The 21,394-nt window shown below is 45.9% G+C and overlaps 1 protein-coding gene across 1 annotated transcript in view; it reads left to right on the top strand.

Moving 5' to 3' along the window:
* WDHD1 (WD repeat and HMG-box DNA binding protein 1) overlaps nucleotides 1-21,394 on the top strand; it is a 93,852-nt gene that overhangs the window by 18,803 nt on the left and 53,655 nt on the right. The window contains exons 5-13 of the mRNA XM_073610173.1: nucleotides 1,946-2,057; nucleotides 5,507-5,557; nucleotides 7,265-7,360; nucleotides 10,112-10,204; nucleotides 11,839-11,945; nucleotides 12,198-12,339; nucleotides 16,422-16,614; nucleotides 18,393-18,580; nucleotides 20,042-20,226. Of these exons, the coding sequence (XP_073466274.1) occupies nucleotides 1,946-2,057; nucleotides 5,507-5,557; nucleotides 7,265-7,360; nucleotides 10,112-10,204; nucleotides 11,839-11,945; nucleotides 12,198-12,339; nucleotides 16,422-16,614; nucleotides 18,393-18,580; nucleotides 20,042-20,226 (1,167 nt within the window). The remainder of the gene's footprint in view (nucleotides 1-1,945; nucleotides 2,058-5,506; nucleotides 5,558-7,264; nucleotides 7,361-10,111; nucleotides 10,205-11,838; nucleotides 11,946-12,197; nucleotides 12,340-16,421; nucleotides 16,615-18,392; nucleotides 18,581-20,041; nucleotides 20,227-21,394) is intronic.

Below are 21,394 nucleotides of genomic sequence, written 5' to 3'. Positions count from 1 at the left end.
AGATAGCTACCATAACCCCGGTATCTTCTTCTTCAGCAGGCGGTCCTCTTTCAGATAAAAGTGGTCTCTGCAGCGGATTCACCGCGGAAGCTCCCATGCCTTTCTCCGCTTCCTGGAGGCGATCTCGTCCTGTCCTGTGTGTGGCATGGAGATGAGTGAGGGGGAAGATGGCCCACCCATCTTCAAACCACTGCAGAGCAGAAGCGACGTCAAAACGCCCATCGCTCTTAAAGGGAAATTTTTTTATTTAATTTTATTTATTTTTTTCATTTTTTTTATTGCATTTTAGTGTAAATATGAGATGTGAGGTATTTTTTGACCCCCCAGATCTCATATTTAAGAGGTCCTGTCATGCTTTTTTTTTTTTTTTTAAAAAAAAGAACAGTGTAAAAATTAAAAATAAAAGGTAAAATAAATAAGAAAATTTTTTTTTTTTAAATGCCCCCAGTCCCGCCGAGCTTGCGTGCAGAAGCGAACACATAGGTGAGCAGCGCCCGCATATGAAAACGGTGTTCAAACCACACCATGTGAGGTATCCCCACGATCGTTAGAGCGAGAGCAATAATTCTAGCCCCAGACCTCCTCTGTAACTCTAAATATGCAACCTGTAGAAATTTTTAAACGTCGCCTATGGAGATTTTTAAGGGTAAAAGTTTGACGCCATTCCACGAGCGGGGCGCAATTTTGAAGCGTGACATTTTGGGCATCAATTTACTCGGCGTAACATTTACTGTTGTCTTATTTTTTCATTCAAAAAAGTGCACTTGTAAGACCGCTGCGCAAGTACGGTGTGACAAAAAGTATTGCAACGAGCGCCATTTTATTCTCTAGGGTGTTATGAAAAAAAATATATATATTATAATATATATATATATATATATCATGTTTAGGGGTTCCAAGTAATTTTCTAGCTAGAAAAAACTGTTTTTAACTTGTAAACACCAAATCTCAGAAAGAGGCTCCGTCCTTTCATGGTTTTGTTTTTTTTTCTCCCCCCCCAAAAAAAACGTCTTTGAAAAATTGTTGCGGAAATACCATGTGACATAAAAAGTTGCAACGACCGCCATTTTATTCCGCAGGGTGTCTGCTAAAAAAAAACATGTATAATGTTTGGTGGTTCTGAGTAATTTTCTAGCAAAAAAAAATGTTTACATGTAGGAGAGAGAGGCCAGAATCGGCCCAAATGGGAAGTGGTTAAAAAGACTTAGTAACTCTTTAAACAGAATAGATACCTGATACTCCCTCCAGTGAGGTGTACTCCCCCCCCCCCCCCCCCCCCCCCCCCAACTTCAGCCCCGCCCCCCCCCCCCTTTGCAAACGTCAGGACTACAGTGATGTGTGGTTAGGTGGAGATGGATAATTGGCTCTGCAGGGCACCAGAAGGAAGAGATGTGTTGCACCCTCAACTGGCTCTATCCCTGAGAAGAGCTCCTGTGATGACACCACAACAAAGATGGAGCTTTGTGTCCTTCTGGTACCAGATAATAAAGAAAAAAAAAAAAACAGGGGGTTGATTTACTAAAGGTAAATGAGCTGTGCACTTTGCAAGGGAATTTGTATCAGAGCTTCACTTAGGGAAAAAAAAAAAAAAACGTCATTTTTGCTCGCACATGATTGGATGATGGAAGCCTGCAGAGCCCCTCCCCCTCATTTACTAAGCTCTGAAGCAAATGCCCTTGCAAAGTGCCCCGTCTATTTGACTTGAGTAAATCCCTCCCGTAGTGTGTGAGGTGGAGGCGAGGGAGGACTTTGCAAATTAAACTTTGGTCTATTGCTGGACATGTGACCCGGGCCCGCTGCTCCGATCATTCATTTCAGGGTTTATATAAATGAGTGGTGTAGAATCCCCTCTGTAGAGGAATCTATAGACCGCATTTTTCTCCTTCTGTAGTGCGATCTTCCCTCCACAATGAGACATTTCTGTATTTTTTTTTCCTCCTTGCAGCGACTTCCTGGTGAAGGTGGTGCAGGTGGAGGACAGCAGCGTGCAGAAGACGTTACGCGGACACGAGGCGCCGGTGCTGAGCGTTTCTTTCGACCCCAAAGAAGATTATTTGGTGAGATTTATTTGGTTGTTTTGCATTGGGGAGCGTCCCGTGTTCTGATACATTAATGTTCCCTCTTACTCAATCTCTTTCTTCAGGAAAGGGTTAAGTGAAACTTTCATTTTTGATAATTCATTTTGTTTCAATAAAAATTACAATTTCCATTCCGCAGCCTTTCTTTTAAGTTTCTAAAACAGCCCAAAAACAATGTACATTTCTCATAGCTCTGTCCGTGCCAACGACTCCGCATTTCCCACAATCCTTTCTTCCTGCGCCTGTTCCATGGAATATGAAATCCTCAGCAATGCCGTGAGGGCAGCGCCCGGGACACTAGAGCCCGGGGGGAGCATGCCAATCTGTGCCCTCCCCCGCCAAGATGTATGAGAATTAGGTGTCAGCCAAAATCCTCTCCCGAAAAAATTGAGCTCTTATCTGCATGCTGACCCCCTAAGCATAACTTCCCCTCCTCCCAGTACAAAGCCACCCCCCCCCCCCCGCATCTCTCCTCTCTCCCCCCATATGCCCCCCAAAAGAGAAAATTCCCCCTCCAAACACAAATCTCCCCACATTCCAATCCCCCATCCTAGTGCAAATTTCCCCCACAAGTATCCCCTCCTAACACAAATATCCCCCAATCATCCCTACTAGCACAAATACCCCCCCCCCCAATCATCCCTACTAGCACAAATACCCCCCCAATCATCCCTACTAGCACAAATACCCCCCCAATCATCCCTACTAGCACAAATACCCCCCCAATCATCCCTACTAGCACAAATACCCCCCCCCCCCCCCCAATCATCCCTACTAGCACAAATACCCCCCCCCCAATCATCCCTACTAGCACAAATACCCCCCCAATCATCCCTACTAGCACAAATACCCCCCCCCAATCATCCCTACTAGCACAAATACCCCCCCCAATCATCCCTACTAGCACAAATACCCCCCCCAATCATCCCTACTAGCACAAATACCCCCCCAATCATCCCTACTAGCACAAATACCCCCCCAATCATCCCTACTAGCACAAATACCCCCCCCCAATCATCCCTACTAGCACAAATACCCCCCCAATCATCCCTACTAGCACAAATACCCCCCCCCCCAATCATCCCTACTAGCACAAATACCCCCCAATCATCTCTACTAGCACAAATACCCCCCAATCATCTCTACTAGCACAAATATCCCCCCAATCATCCCTACTAGCACAAATACCCCCCGATCATCCCTACTAGCACAAATATCCCCCCCAATCATCCCTACTAGCACAAATACCCCCCCAATCATCCCTACTAGCACAAATACCCCCCCCCCAATCATCCCTACTAGCACAAATACCCCCCCCCAATCATCCCTACTAGCACAAATACCCCCCCCCCCCAATCATCCCTACTAGCACAAATTCCCCCCAATCATCCCTACTAGCACAAATACCCCCCGATCATCCCTACTAGCACAAATACCCCCCCCCAATCATCCCTACTAGCACAAATACCCCCCCCCCCCCAGCAAAAAACCCCCAAAATATTTCCCCTCTACCACATTACTTTTAGAGCACAAATTGCCCCTCCCAGAACAAATCCTCTTCCCTCATCCCGCCGCCCAACACAAATCTCCCCCAAACTTGCCCTTCTAGAAAAATTCTTGCCCCCTACCCTTCTGCAAATTCCCTTTCTCAACACAACCCCTCCTCCCATCCCCCCAATCTCCTTGGGGTGTTGGTCCCCCTCCCCCCCCCATCTACCATATTACTTTTAGAGCACAAATCACCCCTCCTAGAACAAATCCTCTTCCCTCAACCAAACACAAATCCCCCCCCCCCCACACTTGCCCTCCTAGAACAATTCTTACCCCTTGCTGCTCTGCAAATTCTCCTTCTTAACACACCCCCCCTCCCCCCAATCTCCCCCCCCCCCCACACAAAATACTTTTAGAGCACAAATCACCCCTCCTAGAACAAATCTTCTTCCCTCCTCCCAACACAAATCCCCCCCCCCCAAACTTTCCCTCCTAGAACAATTCTCTGCAAATTCCTCTTCTCAATACAAATCCCCTCCCCCCCTCACATGATACCACAGGGCCCAGCCGCCTCTCCCGCCTTCCCCTTGTCCCGGCCCTGCATGGGTGATATCTTCTTTTTTTTTCTCTTTTTTTTTTTTTTTTTTTTTTTAAAGGTGTTTAACAATTGCATTGGAATGACCTGCACACTACAGAGCAGAAGTAATTGTCTTTTAATCTCCCCTAAATTGCAGCTTCACATGCAAATAAAATATAACAAAAAAATAAAATAAGGTCAAAGTTTGCTGAAATCCTAACAGCGTGTGTGAGCCGCCATGAGTACAACCTGAAGTTCACCTTCTTCTTCGGAGGGATTGTTTAATATTGTAAAGTTTTCAGTTGAGTAACTTCCATGAGGGAGGCCTAAGGACTGTGTGAAGCATGAGACAAACTCTTAAAGGATAAGTTCACCTTTTCAAAAAAACAATAAAATAAATAAATGCACATCTTTTGTGCAGATAAAGGGTATATTTTTTTTCATTGGGAGCCTGGAAAGCATTGCCCTCCAGGACCAGCAGATGGGGGGCGCTGTGCGGGGTGCTATGCGGGGCTCTTGCAGGCTCTGTGTAAGCTGTGTACCTCATATGATCGTTCAGTTTGGATTTTTCAATGAACTGCCACGTCGCTCAACAGCGCCGCGCTAGTTCATTGAGAACTACAACCCGACAGCCTCAAAGGCGTGCAGTACTTGTAGTTTCCCATCCACAGAGCACTGTGAATGAGTGACGTAGCCGGGTGGGCGAAGCCCCGCAAGGCCACATCTTTTCTTTGAATTGTGGCAGCAGACATGGGGAGACGATCCCTGTCAAAGTGGGGGGGGGGGGGGGGGGTCACGTCGCTGCATTCATCATATAATACACCCTAAATATGGGTGTAACACGGAGCATGTTTATAAAAGGCGAACTAACAGGGCACAGCCACAGAACACATGAAGGTGAAAAACCTTTTGTGCTGCAGTTCATGTGCTGACGAAGGAGCCTGCTAATAGGTGGAGAGAGCAGAGTGACAGGGAGATTAGTGCATCACTGTGCTGCTTCTCCTTTCACTGTCCAGTCACAGGCTTTGGGAACAAGGATGACCTGGGCTCAGAGTAAGTAAGTCGAGTGATGCTGGCTATCAGACTGAAGACATCTAGTAGCAGAAAAAAAAATACTATGGGGGGGTCATTTCTGGATCAAAGGTGAATAACGTAACCAAAGGCCATTTTTGATATTTTATCTTTTCGACAGGCTCATCATTGTGTGACTTCTGCTTTAACCCTCAATTCCCCCTAATTGCATGCCTTGGAGTCCCATTGTGGGGGGGGGGGGGGAGGGGGTAAAAGCTGGTTTTCTATTTTCTTCAGCCTCGTTCATCATTGATCTATATATATATATATATTTTTTTTTTTTCTTCAGGCCTCCTCCAGCTGTGACGGGTCGGTGAGAATCTGGAAGATTGAAGATCAGGTTGGTGAACATGTAGAATGTTGTCTGTAGAGATGATGATGGTTACATAGTATTACATAGTAGGTGAGGTTGAAAAAAGACACAAGTCCATCAAGTCCAACCTATGTGTGTGATTATATGTCATATTACATTATATATCCCTGTATGTTGTGTGATTATATGTCATATTACATTATATATCCCTGTATGTTGTGTGATTATATGTCATATTACATTATATATCTCTGTATGTTGTGTGATTATATGTCATATTACATTATATATCTCTGTATGTTGTGTGATTATATGTCATATTACATTATATATCTCTGTATGTTGTGTGATTATATGTCATATTACATTATATATCTCTGTATGTTGTGTGATTATATGTCATATTACATTATATATCTCTGTATGTTGTGTGATTATATGTCATATTACATTATATATCCCTGTATGTTGTGTGATTATATGTCATATTACATTATATATCCCTGTATGTTGTGTGATTATATGTCATATTACATTATATATCCTGTATGTTGTGTGATTATATGTCATATTACATTATATATCTCTGTATGTTGTGTGATTATATGTCATATTACATTATATATCTCTGTATGTTGTGTGATTATATGTCATATTACATTATATATCTCTGTATGTTGTGTGATTATATGTCATATTACATTGTATATCTCTGTATGTTGTGTGATTATATGTCATATTACATTATATATCTCTGTATGTTGTGTGATTATATGTCATATTACATTATATATCTCTGTATGTTGTGTGATTATATGTCATATTACATTGTATATCTCTGTATGTTGTGTGATTATATGTCATATTACATTATATATCCTGTATGTTGTGTGATTATATGTCATATTACATTATATATCTCTGTATGTTGTGTGATTATGTGTCAGTATTACATTATATATCCTGTATGTTGTGTGATTATATGTCATATTACATTGTATATCTCTGTATGTTGTGTGATTATATGTCATATTACATTATATATCTCTGTATGTTGTGTGATTATATGTCATATTACATTATATATCCCTGTATGTTGTGTGATTATATGTCATATTACATTATATATCTCTGTATGTTGTGTGATTATATGTCATATTACATTATATATCTCTGTATGTTGTGTGATTATATGTCATATTACATTATATATCTCTGTATGTTGTGTGATTATATGTCAGTATTACATTGTATATCTCTGTATGTTGTGTGATTATATGTCATATTACATTATATATCCTGTATGTTGTGTGATTATATGTCATATTACATTATATATCTCTGTATGTTGTGTGATTATGTGTCAGTATTACATTATATATCCTGTATGTTGTGTGATTATATGTCATATTACATTATATATCTCTGTATGTTGTGTGATTATATGTCATATTACATTATATATCTCTGTATGTTGTGTGATTATATGTCATATTACATTATATATCCTGTATGTTGTGTGATTATATGTCATATTACATTATATATCCTGTATGTTGTGTGATTATATGTCATATTACATTATATATCTCTGTATGTTGTGTGATTATATGTCATATTACATTATATATCTCTGTATGTTGCGGTCGTTCAGGCTGCTGATCCGGCTGCTTTCAGGATTTTTTTTTTTTTCTTTGATAAACTCCTTCCCTTTTTGTCTTCCTGTAATTTTAGGTTTGTGAAGCCAACCTTCCTCTGCTGCCAAAATGCAGCGATGTGATCAACGCCAAATCCATCTGCAGATTAGCGTGGCAGCCCCGGAGCGGGAAGGTGAGCCCCGCCCCCTTTTGTGTCTAATTCCACCGCCCAGGCAGCATGGCGGCTTTAGGTGAAGGAGCCACACTTTCCGTGCGTTACAGTGTTGCGAAAATGAAGGAACTTTATGGTATTTTTCATTGTCTTAAAATTAAAGAGGAGCTTCACCTTTACAATCCCCCCCCTCTTTTTTTTTTTTTTTTTTTTTTAAGAGAAGTATGGCCAAAGCTTTTTGGGGTCATACTTCTTTTGTTAATGACAGGAGTGCACTTACTTTTGCTCTCTTATGACCCAGAGTCAGCTGAGAGTGGAGTATTGCTGACGGCGACAGAGCTGCTCCAGGCTCTAAAGGGATCCTGACAATATTGTCAGGATCCACCAAGCAGCCAGCTTTGCGGCTGGGTAGCCAGAGCCAGCTGTGTCCAACTGCAGCAGGAGAGCGGAGACTGACAGTCATTGCTGTTTGCTCTGAGCAGACTGAGAACTGAGCAATCACAAGTCGTGTGATCACTTGGTTCTCTTCCTCCCCCCCCCCCCCCCCCGTGACAGCAGGCAGGTGATCCCCTCCCTGCACCCGCTGTCGCTTTGAAAACAGCACGGCCATGCAGGGCTCCGCCATTCATTCACAGTTGTCTCCTAATTAAAGGGGATCTAATGCATTCTATGCATTAAGGTGAAAAACCTCCTGTGATGCAGCAGCCCCCCCCCCCCCGAGCCCCCCTTATTTACTTACCTGAACCCGATCCTTCCAGCGACGGGGGCGAGCACAGCAGCTCCAGCCGGTGTCTCAGGTTCTGATTGGATTGATTGATAGCAGCGCAGCCATTGGCTCCCGCTGCTGTCAATCAAATCCAATGACCGGGGGGGCGGGGCCGAGTCCTGCTGTCCATGGCAATAGACGCAGCCACAGGACACGTGAGCGCGCCCGCACTTGTTCCCCGAGGGAGAGCGGCCCTCCAATGGGGCACTCGAGGAGGAGGAGCCAGGAGTGCCTCTGAGGGATCCCAGAAGAGGAGGATCGGGGCCCCTCTGCAACACTTGCAAACCCTTTAATAGTACAAAGAAACAGTAACTGCCCCAACCTATAACTGGCCATAACAGCAAGAAGCACATGGAAGGGCGACGCATGTCAAAGAACAATTCACAGCTCACACACCAACCAACTTTTTTGTTGCCAGCCTGCAACAAACCAAATTGTTCTGTCTAATGCCTTTTAAACACTAGTAGTTTTTTTTTTTTTTCCTGAAGAGCACAGGAGGAGCCACTGTACTAACAGTCTGATGTTAGTGCAGAGATCCCCCCCCCCACACACACACACTGAGCTATTGTGATCTAACAGGAGGATGAGATCGCTGATCGGATGCAGATCGGCAGACATTTTTCTTTTTTTTTGTCATGCCCTTTAAACAGAGGCCGCCCCCTCCGGCTGCGGTACACACCGGCCCGAATGTTGGCCTGTTTCTATTTAACCGGCCGGGGCCGCCTCACATTTGTTGACTAGGCTAATACACTTCACGTTAAGATCAGGGGTTTTTAGTTTGCACGTATTTTCAGAATACATGCGTACGCCACAGAGGCCGCGACATTGGCACCCCAATATTATCCGCAGTCCTGACGCCGCTGTACATAGTGAGATCCTCCATAGTAGGAGCGAATGCATTATAATGGATAGATGGAGGGCAGGCATGCCTGGAAGGAGCCTATTTGCCGACTGTCTTGCTGGGAACGTACATCATGATTTTTGGTGTTAAATAATCCCGGTATTGTTTTTTTTTTTTTTTTTTTTCCCTTAGGCAGCTGGCTTTCAGATAAAAGTGGTCCAGGCGGCGTATTCGCCACAAGATCTCTTTTATAGGCCAAGGGAGAGCTGCCCCCTCGCTTCCTGGATGTTTTCAAGCTTACTGGAGCCGTCTGTAGGGCCTGTGTTTCATCAGAATTTGTAACGGAAGTGACGTTCTGTCGCCGCCATCTTGCTACACCCCGCACCCGTCCACAGTACGGGGTACAGTGAGAAGGCAGCAGGCGGACATCTTGTTACACCCACCGGAGTCTTGCATTTCACACTTATTTTTAACAGTGAACTCAGCTTATATACAGTGAAATACAGGATTTTCAAATCTGCCACACAGTTTTAATGTTGATTTTTTAAAAGCAGCAGTGTTCTGTCAGATTAGCAAACCCGTGAGATCAGAAGGCTCGCTGCTGCTTTTAAAACTCAACATCTAAACAGCCAGACGGATTATTCATGATAAAGTTTTTAAGGGATCTCTATGTAGGAGGCTTCCTTTCCTGAATACATTTTTCATTAGGTAAACATACAACATGTCTGTATTCCATATACATTATGGTCTCTGTATTACCTGTTAAAATTTGACATCTGTACCTACAATATCTCCTACAGCAAACAAATCCTCTGAAGAAGACCCCAATCATATGGGTCGAAACGCGTCCGTCTTTTATACAACTGACATTCCGATATGTAATGTTTATGTAAATTTTTTTCTTTGCAACTTTTGTATCTGGAATAGTTTTTATTCTCCTACCACAGCTCATATTTTAATTACCATGGTATTATCCTTTGTATAATCTAATAAACATACTTTTTCTATACATAATATCAGATTAAATTATTTACTTTGCTGCCTAAAAACCCCCTCTTGGGGGGGAACTTTCCCATTTTATAATTATTGGGGTGTGCAGCAATACCACCTCTCCCCATATGTGTCTTTCCCATGCTCCTCTAACCAAATGTGTTTCTTTTGACAGTTGCTTGCGATCCCGGTGGAGAACGCCGTTCACTTTTATGACCGGGGCACCTGGAAGAGCAGCTTCTCCCTGTCCGATAATTTTATAACTCAGGTAAGTTTGTTGATTGTGAAAAGGTAAAAGTTTGTTATTGTGATTGGTGATTTTTTTTTTTTTTTTTTTGGGGGGGGGGGGTAAATCCCTGAATTATGGAGGTTTCCCCTCCAGATGTGGCATTGCTCCATGTTTGGGGGGGGGGTTACAACCCTTAGGCCAGGTTCACATTGTTGCAGCTCTGTGGGGCGAGGCAGCCGATTCATTTGAATGGTCTGGTTGTTCTTGCTTTTCATGCAGGGAAAAAAAAGGTTCCTGCGCCATTTTGAAAAAGGCAGCAACTGGGAAAATGCACCATGCGATTTCCCAGTGGTTCCCGCACCCGCAAACACGCTGCGTTTTTATATGCGGTGGTGGGGGGGGTGGGCATTAAGAATGAATGGCAGCCCCACGTATGTTCTTTAGAGAAGTGTGTTTTTAGCTGCAGGTGGTTGCGGGTGCTGAGACGGGTCCAGTTCCCGCAACCACCCTCAATGGTGAGAATCGGGCCTCAAAGCGGAGTTCCACTGAATTTTTTATTTTTTGAAGTCAGCGGCTACAAATACTGCAGCTGCTGACTTTTAAAATGTGGACACTTACCTGTCCAGGGCGCCCGCGATGTCGGTACACGAAGCCGGTCTGTCCCTCGGGTGGAGGCGCCTCCATCTTCGGTAAGGGAATCAGGAAGTGAAGCCTTGCGGCTTCACAGCCTGTGCATGCGCAAGTCGCGCTGCGCAACCTCACTGGTCCCTGCTGTCTTCTGGAACGTGTCTCTCCCAGAAGACAGCAGGGGGGGGGCATTGTTTACTTCTGCTGGCCCGGACGTGACGTCATAACGTCGCGCCTGGGCCTCCAAGGGTCATAGAGATAACCAATCTGGTCACCAGAAATCTCTATGGTAAACTTCCGGCGGCGACTGATGAGTTCTGCGGTTTGCCGATCATACGGGCGAGACCGGAGTGCGGCGGGAGGGGGAGGGACGTCCCCTCCCGCCACCTGTTGGACCGATCAAACGGCTGAACTGCTGGTAGGATTGTTTTTACGGTCCAGGGAATCGCCAGCTGAATAAAAGGTGATATCTGAATGATGCCCGCCGCTGCACCCGTCCTTCAGATATCCCCGCTCAAAGTCAAAGACATCATGTGACGCACCTTGGGCGGGAAGTGAGTAAGCAAGTATTCTAGGTGAATAAAGATAGAGATATATGTGTATATATATATATATATATATATATATATATATATATATATATATATATATATATATATATATATAGTGAGTATCCAGAATATCTAATAACAATATATATTCAACAATGTTACAAGTGGCGTTGGTCATCATCTCTCCGTCTATGAAATAGCAATACATCGGTATAGGAGGGGCAACAAGTGTACACGGGGACACGTCCATATACAACAACCCGCCACCAGAGTGCACAGTATGTACAGTATACGGTATATACCCAAACACTCAATAGATTCCTTATAGTCACTGATCAGAATGACTACAGGGGGTAAACCTGGCATCCTGTATTTCCCTCCTTTTTCATGGTTCAGCCATCGTTTTTTGTCCTATGGCTCGGCTCCCACTATGACATCACTGTGATTTTTTTTTTTTTTTTTTTTTTTTTTTTTTTTTTGTGTGTGTCTTTGCAGCCTGTAAATGTGGTCACCTGGTCTCCCTGTGGACAGTACATCATAGCAGGAAGCATTGACGGCTGCATGGTGGCCTGGAACGTGGGTACCAGAGCTTGCTTGGAAAGGTAATATCTGCATTGTACAGCGTTCAGATAACCAACATAACGGGGGAAGGAAACGATCTGGTTCTGTATTCGTTCTCTGGGAGGTCTGATATATAACAAGATGTATGTGGCAATGACGACTTCTGCTTTTTATTCAACATTCGGGGCAGATTCAGAAATGCACTATTATTATATAATATTATATGTATTCTCTTTTATAGCCAAATAAATTGTAACCGGCCCACACTTTTGTTTTCCCGCTTTCTCTCCCAGGGTTAAGCATGAGAAGGGCTTCACCATCTGCGCTCTGGCCTGGCACCCTAAACTGCCACAGGTTGCCTACACTGATAACGAGGGCAATCTCGGAATGCTGGAGAATGTCTGCCAAGGCGATGCGAAGTCCAGCGGTGAGAAGGTAAACCATGCGTTTTATATACGGCATACCAAAGACAGGATCATTGAATTCACCTGAACTTTACTCCCAACCAAGTCTGTTCACCTGCTAGAGACTTGTTGTAAGTCTTCTGTCTGGAGAGAGGTTGTATAAGACTAAGGAATCTCTGCCTGTAGCCATGTGACAGAGGGGGCAACGGGCACTTACCCCATTACCCATTGAGACCCACTTACATCCACATGTGCCAAGCAGAGTCCCAGCCCACCCCCCACCATCCACATATGTGCATAGCAGACCCCCCCTGGCATTAGAGGTGCGCATCTTCACCAGTCTCACAATTTGATTATCTGGTAAACGATTCGATTCCGCGATGCATCACGATTACCGACGAACTCCCACTTCCACTTGGGCCGCCTTCCTCCCTGCAATCTTCTGGGACACATCACAGGTCCCGGAAGATTGCCCGGCCATTCAGGACAGCGCAGCGAGACAGGTGCACCCGGCTGTGAAGCTGCAAGCTGTCACAGCCGGATGCCCACAGTAGTATTGCCAGCGCCGCGGACGGGCGGGGGAGAGAAGGGAGGGTTTGGGTGGCCACGTCGCTGGATTGTGGGACAGGTGAGTGTCTTTTTATTGGATGTATATCCCTAGGAGGACACAGAGATGTCAGGAACACCTCTGTGTCCTCCTGGGGATATACATCCAATCTAACCATAAGCTCTCTCAGTGTATTTGCACGGTTCCACATGGACTATTGAGCAGACACGGTCTATGGGGCGGTTTGGTGCCCTTCTATGGTTGATGGAACGCTATAACCTATACATTTATTCCTGCGGATTAATGGCAACTTTTTGGTTCTTTCTTTGCTGGAAATGAACCCTGAGATTGGTTGTATATGGAGACAGTTGATGGTCACCTACCTCTATTGACAAGACTTTGACGTCTGTATCCAAATAAATTTGAACTACCACTGTTTTGAACTTGTGAAAGCCTCCTTATAAGTGAGACCCTCTCTTGTATTAACTGAAACCTGAATGTGTCCTGAAGAAGTTTTCTACGAAACGCGTAGACGCATCGGGGCTTGTATCATGTATATTCTCATATAGATGATTTTTTATAACCTTTTGTCAATGTCTTTGTTTTGTATGCATTTATATTTAATAAAATGTATTGTATTGTTATTCTGACTATGCTCTCTTAGGTTTGCCGTACCATTAAAGTCCGTCCAGGGCCTCTCTGTTGAACCCCTTCCCCCTTTTGTTTGCTATAAAAATGCATTGTTTACTGTAAAAATATCACTGGCAGGGAAGGGGTTAATACTAGGGGGTGATCAAGGGGTTAATTGTGTTCCCTGACTGTGTGTTTCTAACTGTAGGGGGGAGGGGACTGACTAGAGGAAATGACAGATCATGGTTTCTAGCTATTAGGAACACACGATCTGTCACTCCTCACAGAACAGGGATTTGTGTGTTTACATACACTCGTCCCTGTTCTGCCTCTCGTGCCCGCGATCGCTCGTGGCCGGCGGTCATTGCTACCGTCTCGCCATGAGCATAGGCACCCCCGATGCGACTGTCCGGCCAGCCTCTCTGCTCTCACGTCTCTCCTGACGTCAGCAGGGAATTCTCAGCCCTGCCCGCCTCTCTTCTGATTTGATAGCGACAGTCAGCGGGTGGGGCTGAAAATTCTCCGCTGACGTCAGGAGAGAGGCGGGCCGGGCAGTCACATGAGCGGCATGGATTGTACACAACGGGGGATACCCTCGGAGCGCTCTCCCGGGAGAAGCGGGACAATGACGTCACCGGCAATCGATCTTTACTGTCGCTTGAATCGATGCCGCATCGGGGACACCCAAACCGCGATGCATCGATGCAGCAATTAATTTCAGCACCCCTACGCGACATACACATATATGCCCAGCAGAGCCCCCCCGACATACACATACAGTATCTCACAAAAGTAAGTACACCTTTCAATCACATTTGTGTAAATCTTTTCTTCTATCTTTTCATGTGACAACACTGAAGAAATGACACTTGTCTACAATGTAAAGTAGTGAGTGTACAGCTTGTATAACAGTGTAAATTTGCTGTCCCCTCAAAATAACTCAACACACAGCCATTAATGTCTAAACCGCTGGCAACAAAAGTCAGTACACCCCTAAGTGAAAATCTCCAAATTGGGTCTCAATATTTTGTGTGGCCACCATTATTTTCCAGCACTTCCTTAACCCTCTTGGGCATGGAGGTCACCAGAGCTTCACAGGTTGTCACTGGAGTCCTCTTCCCCTCCTCCATGATGACATCACGGAGCTGGTGGATGTTAGAGACCTTGCGCTCCTCCACCTTCTGTTTGAGGATGTCCCACAGATGATCAATAGGGTTTAGGTCTGGAGACATGCTTGGCCAGTCCATCACCTTTACCCTCAGCTTCTTTAGCAAGGCAGTGGTGGTCTTGGAGGTGTGTTTGGGGTGGTTATCATGTTGGAATATTGCCCTGCGGTCCAGTCTCTGAAGGGAGGGGATCATGCTCTTCTTCAGTATGTCACAGTACATGTTGGCATTCATGGTTCCCTCAATGATCTGTAGCTCCCCAGTGCCGGCAGCACTCATGCAGCCCCAGACCATGACACTCCCACCACCATGCTTGACTGTAGACAAGACACACTTGTCTTTGTCCTCCTCACCTGGTTGCCCCCACACACGCTTGTCACCATCTGAACTAAATAAGTTTATCTTGGTCTCATCAGACCACAGGACATGGTTCCAGTAATCCATGTCCTTAGTCTGCTTGTCTTCAGCAAACTGTTTGTAGACTTTCTTGTACATCATCTTTACAAGAGGCTTCCTTCTGGGACGACAGCCATGCAGACCAATTTGATGCAGTGTGCGGCGTATGGTCTGAGCACTGACAGGCTGACCCCCCACCCCTACAACCTCTGCAGCAATGCTGGCAGCACTCATACGTCTATTTCCCAAAGACAACCTCTGGATATGACGCTGAGCACGTGACCTCAACTTCTTTGGTGGACCATGGCGAGGCCTGTTCTGAGTGGAACCTGTCCTGTTATACCGATGTATGGTCTTGGCCACCGTGCTGCAGCTCAGTTTCAGGGTCTTGGCAATCTTCTTATAGCCTAGGCCATCTTTATGTAGAGCAACAATTCTTTTTTTCAGATCCTCAGAGAGTTCTTTGTTATGAGGTGCCATGTTGTACTTCCAGTGACCAGTATGGGAGAGTGAGAGCGATAACACCAAATTTAACACACCTGCTCCCCATTCACACCTGAGACCTTGTAACACTAACGAGTCACATGACACCGGGGAGGGAAAAATGGCTAATTGGGCCCAATTTGGAGATTTTCACTTAGGGGTGTACTGACTTTTGTTGCCAGCGGTTTAGACATTAATGGCTGTGTGTTGAGTTATTTTGAGGGGACAGTAAATTTACACTGTTATACAAGCTGTACACTCACTACTTTACATTGTAGACAAGTGTCATTTCTTCAGTGTTGTCACATGAAAAGATAGAAGAAAATATTTACACAAATGTGAGAATGTGAGGGGTGTACTCATGTGAGATACTGTATATGCCCAGCAGAGAAACCCCCCCCCCGACATCCACGTGTGTGTGTGTGACCTCCACCTTCCCTGTATGTGCCTGGCAGAGCCCCCCCCCTTCAATATCTATATGCGTGCCCAGCAGAGCCCTCCTGACATCCACCTGTGTGCCCAGCAGAGCCCCCCCCCCTGATATCTGTGTGTACCCAGCAGAGTTCCTCCATAAATGCTAGGGGCAGAGCAACCATGTCGTTGGTTGGTAGGATGCCAGTGGTCCTAGCAACCACCCATAGAGGGAGTGGGGGAAATCTGCAGTGGGGGAGGATTATGGCTGGCTTGCAGTGGATGCATGAGTCTCCATATTATAAAACACAGACTGTCACATCCACTGCCAGCCCCAGGTCATTTTCTTGTTGCAGACTGGATGTGGCCCATTGGGGTGATAGTTTGGAGACCCCTATAATCTAACATACAGTCTATCACACCAGCTAGTGTAGTCACCCTGCTTACAGCTATTTGAAGTTCTTCTCTTTACCTCCTAAGACCTCCGCCGCCGCCGCCACCAAAGATTACGATGCGTTGTTTGATGAGGATGGCGATGATGAAGACTTCCTGAACACGGACATGATCGATCGGCAGGCGTCGGTCGGCAATGAGGACGATGATGATAACTTTGCCCCCATATCAGGCCGGACCAGAACCCGCGCCATCCTGGATGACGATGAGACTTCTTTAGGTGATGACATTGTTACTTCTGGAGCAGAATATGATCTAGTTTTTAAAAAAAAAAAAAAAAATGTAACGGTTTTTCTGCAGCAAAAATACAATTGTTAGAAAAATTATTAAAAAGATAAATGCTACGTTGCCATTTTTCAATAAAAAAAATCTTTTTAATTATTTTTCTAACAATTGTATTTTTGCTGCGGAAAAACCCCATTGGGGGAGATTTTCCTACATTGTAACTCATTTGGGGCGGCAGCATCTTTATCACTCTTGACATGTCTCTTCCATGCCAAACAATGATGTAACATATGTAGAGGAAAAAAAGATTGTATGCATTTCTTATGGAACTAAAAAAATGCCTAAGACCCCTTTCACGCGTGCTTGTCCGGATTCCGCTTGCTCAGTGGGGGGATCGATCCGCTGATCCCTCGGATGATCGGTCAGTCTCCACTCGCTGTGCAGAGACGGACCTGTCAGAGCCCCGCCCTCCTCTATGGGGGGATCGAATGAAAACGGATCGCCTGTCCCTTTTCATCCGATCCGCCAGACAGATGACAAATAGGACCTCCTTCCATCTGGATTTGGTGGATTGGATTGGATAGCGGCGGATGTCTGCGGACATGTCACTGCTAACAATCCACCGCTCTATAGGGCTGAATAGAGGGGTCCGATCAGGTCTGACAGGTGGAGCTGATCGGACAGCCTGCGTGAAAGGGGCCTTTTTGGATTCCGAGACCCAATAATGATTTTTATTGATTGCAAAAACAATGCATAAAAATCCGCCCCCTTTTCAGTCTTGCACAGGTGTACCGGCTCCTCCCCTGGACTGAAACGGCTTCCTCTGATTTCACTGCACACTGTGAGCTTCTCACCCTGTGCATTAGACGATAGAGCCCCGCCTCGTTTTCTGGCTGCAGGACGTCCTTTTCTCCCCAGCCAACCTGTCCCTGGCCCCGCCCCTTTCATTCATTGGATTTCACTTCTTTCAGTTGTGGAGGCTCAGCATCACCTGTGGGCGTTGGCTATGCAAATACAGCCTGCCTAGGAAAGCCCACTCCTCCAGACTGACACCCACCCACCAAGGCATTTTGATATTTGCATAACTCCTCCCACTGCTTGGATGGGATTGAGGGCTCCTGAGAGGAGTACTGAGGCCGGGGGGCTGGGATGTTTTCAGGAAGCTATGTACAGCACCCTTCCCCCGGCCATGATCTGCCTTCTTTGCTTAGAGAAGCACGAGACCCAAAAAAAATTACATCACTGAGTCCAAGATAAGGTATGTAATAAAAACCGGTTCCAGTTGCACGTTGATGCAACTTGGTCAGAGTTTAATCATAGGGATCATGGTGACTGTCTGATTTAACCCTGATTAAGGACAAAACACATTGGGCGGAGTCCTGTCCTGTTGGAGCAGTGATGTAAAGAGAAGCCATACAGTGATTCTAGTAAAATTCTTTGCAACTGAATTTAAAAAAAAAAACGCCTCCATGTGTGCGTCCTGGATGTCTGAGCTTTTTCAGAAGAATTGCGCTGAGCACGTCGGGCACATAGCTGCGCTTTAATAATGTAAGGTATAATTTTTTTATTATTATTGGTGGTATGACTTTGGTAGGGCCACACCATTGCCTTATTTTATGTTCCACCTGGATGGAAGTTCAGGTTTTCATATTGAACTCCCCGGGTTCGGGTTTTTTTTTCCAGTGGAAGAAGATACATGGACGTGCACCTCTCTGCATTTGCTCTCCACCTGTACCCCAGAATTGTTTACCTTTATACTTTTTCTTGCCTTAGATGTCCCGTCTCTAAAGTCTGTCGATGTGGGGAAGCCCGGCGGGGCCGATGAGGATGACCGCTCCACCATCGCAGATCCAGTTCCATCTTTCCCCTCAAAGCCGGTTTATAGCGGTCCGATGCCAACGCCACCGCAGAAACCCTTCCAACCGGGCTCCACCCCAACCCATCTCATGCACCGCTTCATGGTGAGTATCACTCAATATTCCCGTCTCACACGTCCCTGGATTGGGCGATTGGGTAGATGGGTGCTGCAGCAACTGCCAGCTGGAAACTGGTAACAGGACAGATTACTGTACATATTTGCCAGCACACCGAGGTTTATGGTGAGTGTCCCCTTCCATAGAGAAGAATGGGAGGAGTGCAATGCGGGAAGAAGTCATACACAGGAATCTGCACACAGTGCTGCTGTCAGAAAACACGCAGCCCCATACAGCCAACCTGACGGGTCCCTCACCCAAATAAACACAGGTACTATGCTTCAGCTATGAATGAATACAGTGATGATCGGTACAGACCATTGTGTTCATTCGGGAAAGGAAGGGGCTGGTAAATATGACCTATTGACTGGACCCTTCCCCCACTCTCCATCCTGAAGGATCCTATTGTGTGCCTGCAGCTGCCAGCGGGAAGGAGAGGAGTGGAGCTGTCAGCACTGCGGGGGTAGGGGGGCCCAGGGCAGCAGGGGAGAAAACGTATGGTCCACAGGGACGGTGATGGGTGTAGCAGGGAGGGAGGGGGGTGGGCAATTACTGGAACCGACCCCCTGTATGGCTTTCTCTGCAGCAGTTGAAAGCCGGTAGGAGGGAGAGAAGAAGCAGCCAGCTTTCAGCTGCTGCAGAGAGAGCCATACAGGAGATTGGTTCCAGTAATTGCCCCCCCGTATGGTCCACACGTATAGTCCACAGGGACGGTGATGGGTGTAGCAGGGAGGGAGGGGGGTGGGCAATTACTGGAACCGACCCCCTGTATGGCTTTCTCTGCAGCAGTTGAAAGCCGGTAGGAGGGAGAGAAGAAGCAGCCAGCTTTCAGCTGCTGCAGAGAGAGCCATACAGGAGATTGGTTCCAGTAATTGCCCCCCCGTATGGTCCACACGTATAGTCCACAGGGACGGTGATGGGTGTAGCAGGGAGGGAGGGGGGTGGGCAATTACTGGAACCGACCCCCTGTATGGCTTTCTCTGCAGCAGTTGAAAGCCGGTAGGAGGGAGAGAAGAAGCAGCCAGCTTTCAGCTGCTGCAGAGAGAGCCATACAGGAGATTGGTTCCAGTAATTGCCCCCCCCCCCCCCCGGTCACACCGATCACCCTCCCTGCCCACATCCAGTTACCCTGCTGCCTGAGCCCCCCTGCTGACCTGGTACAGGAGTACCAATGGTACCCCCTTATCCACAGCCCTGTCCGCACACACCACTGTCACAAGCTTGGGCATTGGGGGGAGCATAGGGGTCCAGGATGACCGAGGCTCAGAGGAAGTGGGCTGAATAATGCAGGAGGACATTTCTGCATTGAAGATGTTTATTGCAGCTAAAGGTGGTTTTGTTATTTTTTTTCTTTTAGTGACTTATTCATTTTTATCTTCTTATTGGCTGGAGTTCTGCTTTACGCTGTGTATATACTGTAGGTATTATACTGTTTGTTTTTCCTATCAGATGTGGAATTCCATAGGAGTGATTCGCTGTTATAATGACGAGCAGGACAATGCCATCGATGTGGAATTTCACGACACTGCCATACATCACGCCATGCACCTCACCAACACCTTGAACCATACTATAGCAGACATGTCCCAGGAGGCCGTGCTCCTGGCTTGTGAAGGCACAGAGGAGCTGGCAAGGTGGGTATACACCCAGGAGAACGGGGGCGTTCACCCACAGCCCCAGTGCTGTACCCTACTGCTATTGGGTGGATGTCAGTCTGGAGGAGTGGGCACTCCTAGACAGGTGGTATTTACAGACCGCCCTAGGTAATGCCCACATGTGATGAGCCTCCATGATTGACAGAACTGAAATTCAATGAATGAAAAGGGGAGGGGCCAGTTTTAGGATTTATTATATCCGGTGATTATAATTATCCCGGGATTTATTGTATCCAGTGATTAAAATTATCCCGGGATTTATTGTATCCAGTGATTAAAATTATCCCGGGTTTTATTTTATCCAGTGATTTAAAATTATCGCGGGATTTATTGTATCCAGTCATTAGAGTTATCCTGGGATTTAGGGCACTTTCACACTGGCGCATCGGCGATAAAGCGCCGCTAGTTTAGCAGGCGCTTCGGCATCGGTGCCCATTCATTTCAATGGGCAGGGGCGTCTTAGGAGTAGTGTATTCACCGCTCCTAAACCGCCCCAAAGATGCTGCTTGCATGACACTTTTTTAACGCCCCGCAAGTGCACCGCTCCAGTGTGAAAGTACTCGGGCTCTCACCCTGGAGTGACAGGAGAGGTGCTGTTTTTAGCCCTAAAACGCCTGTAAAGCGCCTCAGTGTGAAAGTAGCCTTATTGTATCCAGTGATTGGAATTATCCCGGGATTTATTGTATCCAGTGATTGGAATTATCCCGGGATTTATTGTATCCAGTGATTAGAATTATCCCGAGATTTATTGTATCCAGTGATTGGAATTATCCCGGGATTTATTGTATCCAGTGATTGGAATTATCCCTGGATTTATTGTATCCAGTGATTGGAATTATCCCTGGATTTATTGTATCCAGTGATTAGAATTATCCCGGGATTTATTGTATCCAGTGATTGGAATTATCCCGGGATTTATTGTATCCAGTGATTGGAATTATCCCGGGATTTATTGTATCCAGTGATTGGAATTATCCCTGGATTTATTGTATCCAGTGATTAGAATTATCCCGGGATTTATTGTATCCAGTGATTGGAATTATCCCGGGATTTATTGTATCCAGTGATTGGAATTATCCCGGGATTTATTGTATCCGGTGATTGGAATTATCCCTGGATTTATTGTATCCGGTGATTGGAATTATCC

The sequence above is a fragment of the Aquarana catesbeiana genome, linkage group LG13, assembly GCF_042186555.1.
Source record: "Aquarana catesbeiana isolate 2022-GZ linkage group LG13, ASM4218655v1, whole genome shotgun sequence".
Classification (NCBI taxonomy): Eukaryota; Metazoa; Chordata; class Amphibia; order Anura; family Ranidae; genus Aquarana; species Aquarana catesbeiana.
Note: the sequence above shows the minus strand (reverse complement) of the source record. Positions and strands in the feature narration are given on the sequence as shown.